Source organism: Choloepus didactylus, chromosome Y (assembly GCF_015220235.1).
Source record: "Choloepus didactylus isolate mChoDid1 chromosome Y, mChoDid1.pri, whole genome shotgun sequence".
Lineage (NCBI taxonomy): Eukaryota > Metazoa > Chordata > Mammalia > Pilosa > Megalonychidae > Choloepus > Choloepus didactylus.
The window spans coordinates 10,588,205-10,600,476 of record NC_051335.1 but is presented as its reverse complement, the minus strand read 5'-3'; the positions used below and the strand labels follow the sequence as shown (position 1 = coordinate 10,600,476).

General features: G+C 43.5%; 1 protein-coding gene across 1 annotated transcript in view; it reads left to right on the top strand.

Moving 5' to 3' along the window:
• Positions 1–7,320, top strand: part of NHS (NHS actin remodeling regulator) — a 45,523-nt gene extending 38,203 nt beyond the window's left edge. The window contains 6 exon segments of the mRNA XM_037822697.1: positions 2–106; positions 1,032–1,823; positions 1,826–2,261; positions 2,263–2,441; positions 2,631–2,757; positions 5,364–7,320. Of these exon segments, the coding sequence (XP_037678625.1) occupies positions 2–106; positions 1,032–1,823; positions 1,826–2,261; positions 2,263–2,441; positions 2,631–2,757; positions 5,364–5,970 (2,246 nt within the window). The 3' untranslated portion in view covers positions 5,971–7,320.
• The last annotated feature ends 4,952 nt before the right edge of the window (positions 7,321–12,272 follow it).

Here is a 12,272-nt window from a genome sequence, read left to right as displayed (position 1 = left end):
TTACGCTGCTCTCTTGTTCATTCACAATCCGTACTACAGCACAGACAAAAATTGAGGAGAAGGAAAACCATCTCGGGTATCCCCAGAAGAGGCCAACAAGAAATAGGTGTAGTATAAAAAATGTTAATGGTTAACATTCTGTCTAATGAGGATTATAAGGAGATGAAATAGAAGCCGGCCTTCAACTAGCTTCCTTGAAAATACTGAATGTTTTAACTTGTGGAATTTTCAAACGGTGTGTATTTGTTTTGTACTCAGCAAGCCAGGTGGTATTTCTTTTTAAAATTGCTGTTCTCTGACTGTGAAGGTTTAGCCTTATGGGTCTGGGCATGTAAATTCAGGTCTGATGGCTGAAATGTAAATCTTTTGCTAATTTTTTAAGTTGCATTAAGGTAGAAATTGTGAATAAAAAGTAACAAGATTCAGTGAAAGATTTTGGAGGGTAAATGATAACTTTATTTGAAGAGATATATACTTTACGGTATTAAGTATTTAAAAAGGTAAATTTCAAGCATACCCAATTAAATATTGAATATTGGTAATAGGATGCCCTTGGTGACATTTTTTCTGTTCAAAGTGTTTAGACTCTCTATACCTATGTTTTTTAAATAAATAAATAAAATTTATTTTAAATAAGATTTGTATTTCTTATCATGAGCTCTGTGGGTTTTATATCATTATGCTTATATTGCAAAATAAAAATTAAGAGCACATTATAGTGGTACTGAAAAGACAAAGTGTACTTTAGTTAAAGAAAAAATATAGTAGTCACTTATTGGGGCAAAGTAATTTGATAGCAAAGAGAGGAAATAACTCACGAAATATCTGAAAGCATATCTTCCCCTAGAATATGTATGCATAGATAGATAGATAGACAGACAAGAGAGAGAGACTCCTAATTTTACAGGATTATTTTCCATAAGAAAAAGCTCTGACCTGCCAATGTGCACATTTATTTGTGGGCAACTCTCCGAGTGTTTGGTAGTCTGCTGACATATGAAATATCTCACTGTGCTTTCCGTGTGCCCTAGATTCCGACGAATTGCCAGTGGCCAGGGAAAGGAACGTGATTGTGCACACCAATCCAGACCCCTCTGGCGCTGCTAACAGGCGGTCCGGAACCAGGGACTCCGAGTGCCAGACTGAGGATATTCTTATTGCTGCTCCGTCCAGAAGGAGAATCAGAGCTGAAAGGGGTCAGAGCATCGCTGCGTCCCTTTCTCATTCTGCTGGCAACATCTCCGCGCTGGCAGACAAAGGTGACACCATGTTCACCGCTGAGGTGAGCAGCCACACGAGGTCTCAGAGCCTTCCTCGGGAGGGTAACAGAGGCGGAGATGCTGAGCCCAAGGTCGGTGCTAAGCTCTCAGCGGATGAAGAGGGGGAGGCCTTCATGGGCAACTGTGAAAGGACCCCTGATGGCGGCAGTGAGGCCCCAAGCATCCCAAGCGCGCAAGAACACCAGCCTGCTCTGAGCCTGGCCTGTTCCCAACATCTTCATAGCACCCAGCACAAGTTAAGTGAGAGAGGCAGGTCACGGCTGGCCCGAATGGCCACTGACTCTGGCAGCTGTGACATCTCCTCCAACTCGGACACCTTTGGAAGCCCCATCCACTGCATCTCCGCGGCTGGCGTCCTCCTCAGCAGCCACATGGACCAGAAAGACAACCACCAGTCGTCCAGTGGGAACTGGAGAGGGGGCAGCTCCACGTGCCCCTCACAGACCTCAGAGACCATCCCTCCTGCAGCTTCTCCTCCCCTCACTGGCTCTTCGCACTGTGACTCGGAGTTGTCGCTAAACACAGCCCCTCATGCTAATGAGACACCATACTGTCATTTTTAGACTCCTCTGTGGGTGAGATTGGACCAGATAAAGTACAGTTAGAAAAAAGACCTATTTTTGATGTGAAGAATCATTGTGATCCAGAAACTGTCACCTCAGCTGGTAACAATCTTCTATAAGCAAATGTCACAAAGGACCAAATACATATGGAGAATGAGCCTACTCCAGAAAACACAAGTAAAAACTGTGATTTTCCCACAGAAGGGTTTCAGAGGGTCTCTACTGCCCACCCAAATGAGTTTGAGGGTAAAATCATCCCATATGGGGCTGGGCTAGATGGAACCCTAGAGCAGATACAGAACGCAATCTCTGTTGATTGGGAGGAAGGTGCACAACCTGAATCCGTGCATGGCATCACATCTCAGTCAAACTCACCAACAAGAGCAACTGACCTGAGCAATCAACTTAAGCATCAACTTGCACCGTGACAAAGTGCCTGGGAATATCAGCTGTGAAGCAGAGATATCAATTGTCAATTTATTCCCTGACAAATGTTCCAAGCAGGAAAATACTGCTTCAGGTATTTCAACCAAAAGTGCCTCTGATAACAGCAGAGCAGAGGAAACCCAAGCAAGTGTAGATGAGGCTTCATTGAAAGGTCAGTTGTTGATATTTTTGTCACAATGGAGACATGTCTCATGATGTGGCCTCGATTTTCTTTTTACTTCCATTCCCCATAACACTGTACAACCCTGGGTGTTGGTTTCTTTCCACTATTTCTTTTTCACTTGTTAAAAGAAAAATCGAGATATGAGCTTTTTGTCATTGCTTCTGTTCTTATTTTAAGAATCGTCACCAAGTGATGACTCCATCATTTCACCACTTAGTGAAGACTCTCGAACTGAAGTGGAAGCTGTGTTTGTGTCTCCAAACAAACCTCGAACAACTGAGGATTTATTCACAGTCATTCACAGGTGAGAACATGTTAAGTCCCAAAAAACAAAAGGCCCAACAAAGCTTTTGCTTCTGAAAATGTCCCCTGCCAAATGCAAATGCGGGAATGCCTTTCCTACCTGTAATATATTCCACAAAAACAAGGCCAAGCAAAGAAAATTATTTTTCCAAATCACATGGGTAAGCCACTATTCAGGTCAGGAGATGTGAATCTTTACATAGCGCTAAACAGAACACATATGCGAGACTTTCACAAGAACTGCTGAGGGAAGAGGTTTTCTCCCCAGGAAAAACATTCAAGAACAAGTTTTTATTTGAAAGCAATTTGGGGTTAAGTAGTTTAGAGTAAAAACTCAAACTCTAGTGAAATCCTTCACTTTTAAATAATTTCTTGACCCTCGAACCTTTTTATTCCTCTGAATTGGTTTGAAAATGCAATCACACACTGGCAGAGACAAACATAAGCTGATTTCACCAAAACCATCAGAGGCCCAAGTTTGAGACAACACTGTATTTACCTGCCCATTTCATATATCAGAACAACGAATCATTGCTCTATTTTTTCCCTCTTCTTTTAAAACTTAAAATTTCTTTAACAGCACTGGCCTTCACCTCTAAAATTCATGCCCATGTCCCACCAATAGTGGATGCACTCTGGGTCGCTTTTCCAGGACAGTGTTGTGTCGACACTGCTCATTCAGACTCTTTCATCTGCCCCCTGCCCCCTGGCAATCAATGGCCCGTATTTGCAAGAAGACTCCTTACTGCCTGTGACCAAGGAGCAGAGCAAGACCTAGCCCTGAAAGCATCTCAAACTGAGCAATCCAATCATGATGTGCATAGTTCCTTTCACAAATCTATTTCCTTCTCATACCAGGCCTCGGTGACTCAATGGAAATCACAAGGGACAAAATTTGGAGATTACCTTTTCTACCTCATAAGCTTATCATTTTTGAGGCAAATTCTTTGCAAGCAGCTAAAAATCTTTTTTTCCCCCTAGGATTCTTCTCTTTAAGGGAACTTTGTTTTCTGTTGATGTGGTTCTCTCACAAAGAAAGAGCACCACTCCTTAACAACTTTTTTTTTTAAGGAGCCAGTTGGCAGCAACTGCTGTGTATACTTTAGCAGGATGACTTCTCCATTCTGGGTGTGGGGAATCATTGTTTTCTTCTTCTTTGTCCCCATGTCTGGTCTACACTTTGATATTATCCCTCATACACACCCCTTACTTTATCCTCAACCCTAGGACAAATTACTAAAATGCTCTGTATGTTAAAGAGCCAAGTTCTTACCCCAAAGAACCAAATGCTAGTGCTTGCAATAAAGGAAAGGACATAAGTAATGGAGTAAGAAAGACCTAGATTTGAATCCCAAGGCTGCCACTTTCTGTGCAGTCTTAAATAAGTTACAGCCTCTGTAGCTACTACCTTACTGTAAATGGGGACACCTAGAGCCCCCATATTTGATTCTGATGATAATATAACATTTTAGTGTCTAGAACATATAGATGCTAAAAGCAAATGTTTGTTTGAAACACCGACCTTACTGGAGTGCCAGACACCAGCCCATGCAGGATCACAGCCACAGAGGTTTCTGTAAACCCAAATCAGGCTGATCTCCTGTTTCAAACCTTACACTGTCTCTACCTCTCAGATTTTTGAGTTGGTGAGAGAGCACGTTGCCAAGACTTCTCAATGAACCGAGTTAAATTTTCAACCAAAGCTGGAGATTCATTGAATTTACGCCTGTTTACTCATCCAGGGAAGATTACCAATATGATAATGCCTGTCTAGGTTCGGAGGATTATTGAGTTTGGAGAACTTAGATTTGCATTTGTATAGTATATGCTAATTTATTTATTTATACCAGTGTGGCCACATTAGTTTTTTTTGTTGTTGTTGTTGTTGTTGTTGAGAGCTGACAAAGCTTTAGGAGCACCCAAGATGGTCTGTTTTCAGTCCTTCACAGAATGTTAGCTTATGGCTATTACACTGTTGGCATTCTTAGGTAGCTAAGGAAAATGGTATTTGCAGCCAAAGATGGATTGATTTATTTTAAACATCACTTTAAAGACTGTGTGGAGGAATTTAAAGAGTAGAGACACCAGTATAACGTACCCCCAGATAGCCATCACCCCCAGCCCATCAGCCATTGACCTATGGTCAATTCTGTCCCATCCACACCTCCATCTGCTTCCCCACTCCTATGTTATTTGGAAGGCAATCCCAGACATCAGAGCATTTCATTTGTATTCTACAGACAAATTTAATCAGAAAAACCTATCATCTGTCATCACCTGCCCAGTAACTGGGAGTCAAAGAGCTTATTTTCTTGTCCTTTTGCAGTACTTCCCAGCGAGTCCTCCTCTAGAACCTCTGGCCTCCAGGTTACTTGTTATTTAACATGGCTGTTTCCAGAACCTAATGTACGTGCACTGGTTATCAGGGGATGCCCCCCAGGCCATGCGTTCCCCCTCATCTCTCAGCCCTGATGCATAGCATCCTGCCAAATAGGGTGCCCTCAAAATCCTCTAAATAAATGAGTGAATGTGGTCTAGGGCTTCTTAGTTTCACAAAAAAATGTATGTGGACTGAGACGTTTACCTCCTTTTCCCTCTTCTTAAAAGATCCAAGAGGAAAGTACTGGGAAGAAAAGATTCTGGGGACATGTCCGTGCGCAGCAAATCGCAAGTCTCCCTGGGTGGTGGTGGCAGTGGTGCCAGTTCTGTCACATCACCCAGCAGCAGTGGGACAACTCCAAACAGCCAGAGGTCTCCTGGCCTCATCTACCGAAATGCCAAGAAGTCCAACACATCAAACGAAGAGTTCAAGCTGTTGCTTCTCAAGAAAGGCAGCTGCTCCAACCCCAGTTACCACATGTCTGCCACTGAGATCCTCAGGAGCCCCATTCTGCCCAAACCTCTCAGGGATCTCACTGTGGACTCCCGTCCAAGCCCTGATGAGGCCCATCAGGGGTCTCCCGGGGCTGAGGCCTTGTCCCCGCTCTCTCCATGTTCCCTGCGCATCAACGCCGAGGGGTTTTCCTCCAAGAACTTTGCCACCTCGGCCTCAGCCAGGGTTGGACGGTCCTGGGCCCTCCCTGCAGCCAGCAGCAGCCATTACAGCGTCCGCTGCTGGCTTTACAATACTCCCATGCAGGCCATCTCCGAGGGAGAGATGGAAAATTCCGATGGGAGCCCGCACGATGACCGCTCCTCGCAGAGCTCAACATAGGCTGCCCGGACCAGGCTGACTGGCAAACGTCAGAACCTTCCAGCATAGAAGGAGCTGGGAATGGAACCCAGGGCTCAGGAGAAGGCCGAAAGCTGTGGGCTACCATCACTGCTGATCAATGAACTTCTAAATGTATGCTGGAGAAACGGAAGGTAGTTTAGTCATTCCCTTATGATTTTACATTTTTTATAAGTAGCCGTACCCTCTGTCATGTTTTTCTTCAGCTTAGTTTGATTTACCCAATCTCATTCCTTTTGATAAAAAAGAATTCCAAAAGCTCTCGTTTTCACGAAGCCTACAAAAGGTTTTTCCCAGAGCTGCCTATTCAGAAAATCAAGCCCCTCGCTTTCACGACTCTGTAAGAAGATTAAATTACTCTGGAGGTTTGGTATTTTTTTTACATTAAAATGAACTAAAGCAAAATTTAGAAGAGAGAACTACACATATGTAAATACCACATTTTTGATAAGAATGTGTACATAGATTTATCAATGACGAGTGGACATGTGGCCAATTATTTACCACACACCGTTTATACAAAACAAAAAGAAAATGTAATAATTGTATTCCGTGAATACCATTTTAATATCAAATACCATATTTGAATGTCCACCAATATGATTTCTCAGTGATAAACCTCAAATCTGAATTTTAAACTGGTGAAATAAAGGAAATCTTGAGGTCATGTCCTGAAAGGTGATGAATTTACAATAACGAATTCAGACCTAACCATTTTTGTGACAAATTTCAGCACCAAACAAGCTCATAGCAGCGTGTGGCTGTGATTTGCCATGTGGTAATTTGGACAGAATGAAAAGCATGCTTTGATTTTTTTTTTTAAATCAATGAGCAAAGTCATTGTTCTCGACACAAAGCCCTGAACAACAGCATTTGACAGTGTCCTTTAGTCTTTAATTTTTCAATAGATTGCTTTAAAGAGAATGAGTAGGGAAAACAGTAGTTAATTTTAGGTTATGCTTTACGTTAGGCTACTGGGGAAATACACAGTCATAACGTAATGACTAGAATCTTCAACTTCTGGAGCAGTTTAGCAATTAGCCCCAGGTTCTTAAACTAAGGAAAATAAAACCACAAGCATGTCACAGGGCTGTTGATTTATCAGTAAGTACCTGCAATGAGTTTTCAGTGAAGCTTTCTCTCTGCGCTGATGAGATTCATGCTACCTAAAAATTAATAGAAATGACACTGTGAAAAATGTAGCTGGGCAACAGGTATGTATATGCATTATTTATATTCACTGTTAACCTGGGAACGGGGAACAGCTTTGGTCCACAATGCTACATACAACTGTATTTGGTCTGGTCTTACTCTATCTGCTCGATGGCAAAAGGGGAGGGGATGGGTGGGTGCGGAAGGAAATGTCAGGCCCTATGCTCTGGCAAAACGAAGGCAGGGAAACAAGCTGATTACTTGAAGTTACTTGAATTTTCTTGTCTTAAAACTGAAAGAAAATGTACTTACAAGTTGAAATCTGCAAATGGTTTTCCCACCTCTGATTTTAACATGAACTAATACTGTCTGAAATAGTATGTCAGAAATATAAGCAGCTCTGTACTTAGATGTTTTGAATGGGAGAAGGTAGAAAGTAGAGAGAGTTAAGAAGGGAGATGGCCTGTGAAAGAATAGAATGTGATTAGAATGACAGAACATACCAGAGTTACCAAGAAATTGATAAGAAGCTGGCTTTAAGCTTATGCAAGTGGTATTTGGGAAAGCAGGATGTGTGAAAAGGGGGTTATGGTTTGGGTTCAACTCATGTAAAATGAAGTGAGAAAGCTAGGTCTAAGAAGACACTATCTTTCGATAGGAACATTTCTAATAAAATGTTACAGATTAAGAATTAGAGAATCTGATTGCTGTTGGTGATCTGTTCGTTTGGAAAGAAAAAAAAAGATGTCTGGCTTTTTCTACTGTTTTGTTTTCACTACCAAATTGTATTTCTTAATTTCTCATCATCCTTGTATGTAAAATGGGTGCTGGGGGGGTGGAGGGGTAGAGGAATCGAGGATGTGTGTGTGTGCGTGTGTGTGTGTATGGGTGCTAGTGCTGGGATAGATAAGATATCTGGTAAAGGGTTTGAACATTTACAAAGTGTTATACTTTTTATTAAAAGAAAAATGTTTTGGGGTTTGAAAAAACTGGACCATCATTTCTCATCGGAACCCATTTAGTTAAGAAAACCAGCATGATTTGACCCCACATGGGAACAGGAATAAATTTTTCTCATGCTTTGAAAAGTACACTTGGAAAAATTTTAAAAATAAAGTTTTTAGACAAATGTGATAAGAAACAGTCATTTCTGGTCACAGTAGGTGATCTTTTGTAATTTTCATAAAAGCAGTTAATTTGCAGTATTGGCTTTTGTGTAGTCAGGATTTTTTTTTTAAAGAAAGGTATGTGGGCTTTAAAAGTGATTCTAAATCTTGACATAAAAAACACACAAACTGGCTTTAATAAAAATATCACCTTTTTATTATTGACATTAAGTACTGGTACCACATATATTTAAAAATACATATTGACTTGAATTGTGAGACAATAAGGTACCTTCTATATGGAATGGTCACAGAACTAACCCTTATAATATAGTTTTACTTATTTTGTTTACTCTAAAAGCCTATAGCAGAGTTTCTCTATTTTATATTTCATAGATTTTTTAAAAAACCCAAATAAAGATGGATTTTAAATTCACTGTGGAAAAGAGTATTCAGTAACAAACTGAGTAAAAAGCAAGAAATTCCTTATATAATCTGGAATATTCTACTGGCTTTTAAACACTCAAGACCAAGATTTAGGGCTGACTTTAACATCACTGCCATCTTGAAGCAGGGTACACACATTAGGTATTGTGAACATCGATTCAAACTTTTCTTCTGTTGTTTGCACTGACGTTAGTTTTTTGTTCTTTCATGTTTTTATAACCATATCTATGTCATGTGGGGGAATTTTTTTTTTCTTTACTTTTTGATTCTGATTTTTCTTTTCTTTTCTTTTCTTTTTGGCTAAATAGAGGACATGGACTAGTTGTAGCAAACACAACATACTGTTTGCTTTTGCTGAAGGTCAGTGAGTGAATGCATTTGCTGCAGTGTTGGCAGACAGAACTAGCTCCTGAGGAAGATTTAAAACTATCAGGAAGGTTATCGTGTAATTATTTTGGTACTAGAACCAGTTCATGCTGGCCGAAAAGACAATGGTTTATGGACTTGCATCCATTTTGTATTTTTGTAATATTTGTAAATATGAACTTTTTAAATTGGTGCAAAGATGGTTTCTTTTGTAAGATGTTTTCAACGTTTACATTCAATCCAAGCCTTTGTATATTTTAGAGCTGTGCAACACTTTAAGTCTTGTATTTATTTTTAGTAAAAATGGTGACAGTTTCATTGTGAACCCCTCTCAAAAAAATGTACCAGAAAAGTTTGATTACTTAGAAGTGTGTAATAGAAACTGCAAATAAACGTGACTGCAATTAAACGATCCCTTTCTCTCTTCGTTGTCATGCAATTGCATTCTTGGGGTTTGACAAACAGAAACGGTGTCTTGCATGCAAGCAGAGGTAGAGGAGTGGGAACTGTGATGGCAAAAGCACAAACAAAACATAAATACAGTATCTATAATGTGCTCTAATCTACTTTTGTACTCCAGAGAAAAAGAAGACATCACCAATGTCCAGCAAAATCTCCCCCTGTGGCAGGAAAAGATTCATGACTTTACTTTCAAATACCTACCTGCTGAACTCGCTGCCCTCCCCCCTACATGGGACCCGACTCCCAGGGTTGTAAATCTCCCTGGCAACGCAGAGTACGACTCCCGGGGATGAATGTGGACCCAGCATCGTGGGACTGAGAGTATCTTCTTGACCAAAAGGGGGAAACAAAATGAGATGAAATAGTTTCAGTGGCTGAGAGATTCCAAATGGAGTCGAGAGGTCACTCTGGTGGACATTCTTATGCACTATATAGATAACACCTCTTAGGCTTTAATGTATTGGAATAGCTAGAAGTAAATATCTGAAACTACCAAACTCCAACCCAGCAGTCTGGACTCCTGAAGACAATTATATAATAATGTAGATTACAAGGGGTGACAGTGTGATTGTGAAGACCTTGTGGATCACACCCACTTTATCTAGTGTATGGATGAGTGGAGGAATGGGGATAAAAACTAAAGGACAAATGGGGTGGGATGGGGGGTGATTTGGGTGTTCTTTTTTCACTTTTATTTTTTATTCTTGTTCTGGTTCTTTCTGATGTAAGGGAAATGTTCAGAGATAGATTGTGGTGATGAACGCGTAACTGTGTTATCATACTGTGGACAGTGGATTGTATACCATGGATGATTGTATGGTGTGTGAATGGATTTCAATAAAACTGAATTTAATAAAAAAAATACCTACCTGCTCTGTTTCTGGTCATTACCCAGCCTTTGCCTGCTTCCTAAGTCACCAGATGGTGTCATGTACCCTTTATTCACGCGGCAAATTGAGGGGCCGGGCAATGTTCTGACTGCTTTGCATACATTAACTCCTGTAATTCCCACAGGACGCCCATTTTACAGAAGAGAAAACTGAAGCCCAGAGCCTGTCAGGAAGTCGCCCGAATCCCACGCATAGGAGCTGGGATTCAAAGCCAGGCCTCCAGACTCTAGGATCTGTGCCACCTCTGAAGCCCACAGGTGGCTGCCCAAGACGGTCAATGACTTTCCCCTCCTTCTCCTCAACCCTGCTGGGGTAGGTCCCTAAGGCCCAGCCCCGCCCCCTTCAAGGTAAGCCCGCGGAGGGAGGCCCGAGACCAGTTATGTCAGCGTCTGTAGTGCGTCAGGGGCGTGAGGGGGAGGGTTGGGATAACCCTAACCGCTAACGGTAATCGTTAAAACAAACCAAAAAAAGGCTTCAGATGACAAAACAAAGGGGAGGCCACATGCCAAACAACCTCTTCCGAAGAGCCCTGCCGCCGCCGCCGCCACAGCAAAGGCCACGCTCGCACCTCGGACACTACTGCGCAGTCGCAGAAACGTCTTGTCGGTTGGGGTCTCGCGCCCCGTCGGTTTAGCACTCCACTCCAATAGCCCCCACCCTCGGCAAACAGAAAACTGCGTCTCTGGAGCCGGGCCCCGCCGCCTCACAGGGTGAGGCAAAGCCCCTCCCCTCAGCTGACGCCCTAGCAACACGACTCACCGCCGCTCAGTCACCCACTGGATTGGCTGTCAACTGCCGAGGAGTGTCAGACGGCGGCCTCCGATTGGCCAGTGGGCCCCTGGGCGCGTGGGAAACCGGAAATTGCGGGCTGGACTGCGCTCTGGGTCCAGGACACTCCTGGGACTTGCGGCGAGCACGCGCCGGGGGGGGGGGGGCACGGGGGGCGCTGGAGGCGGGAGCGTCGGAGTTTCCGGCACGAGAGGCATTCCAAAGTTGCCAGTGACCTTAACGGTCCCATCAGCGATCGGGGAGGCTGAGCGACCGCGAGCGATTCTTCCCGCGCCCTCCGGAGGCGGCGTGGCTCCAAAGTAGGTATGTCCAGCGGCACTTTTCCTCTCCTTGAAATTTCTTACCTCGCTTGGGCCGGCCAAGTGTATCCGCTTGAAAACCGGAGGGATCCTTGGCGTGGCGGGTTGGGATCTCCTGAGGGGCACGGTTTGCCTTGCGGGGCAGCGAGATTGCACTTTACAGCCTCTAGTTGAGCCGCGCTGCCGATCGGTGGTTGGGGACGGGTGTTGCCTCAGGTTCTCCCTCAAGGCGATTCAGTGCCTGTCAAGTGCGAACTTTCTGGGACGGGTCGACCTTTGGTGGGTGCGAACCTTCTGGAGTGCGGACTTCTGGGATGGGCTAATCTTTCCTTCGTTGTGGGTGGAGGGAGGGGGCGAGAAAGGACAGCAACTCTGAGACTTAAAACCGAATTTCGAGGTGGAAGAATTGACTGGCAAGTCGACTCAGAAAACAGCTTTTGAGACCGAGACATTGGTTTTGAGGCTTTGAGGGTAACCGCGGTTGATGAAAGACAGGCATTGCAGCCTCGCTGCTTTATTGTGAAGGTGCAGACGGGGAGGAAGTGAAGAGGGGTGTAGATGTGTTGTGGACAAGTCCCCGCATGTGGAGCCTGCTCTTTGCTTCATGGAGGTTGATGCTGGAGTGAGGAAATACTCCAAAATGTGGGGCTCCCCGTAAATAGGGGCACCCCTCCGTGCGCGCCCCAGAGCCGGTCCCCGGTGGGTTGACCGCGATCGTTTCAGAAAAAGGCTTTAACTTAAGCTGTTTGGGGTCGCGCCTCTCCCGCCTTCTC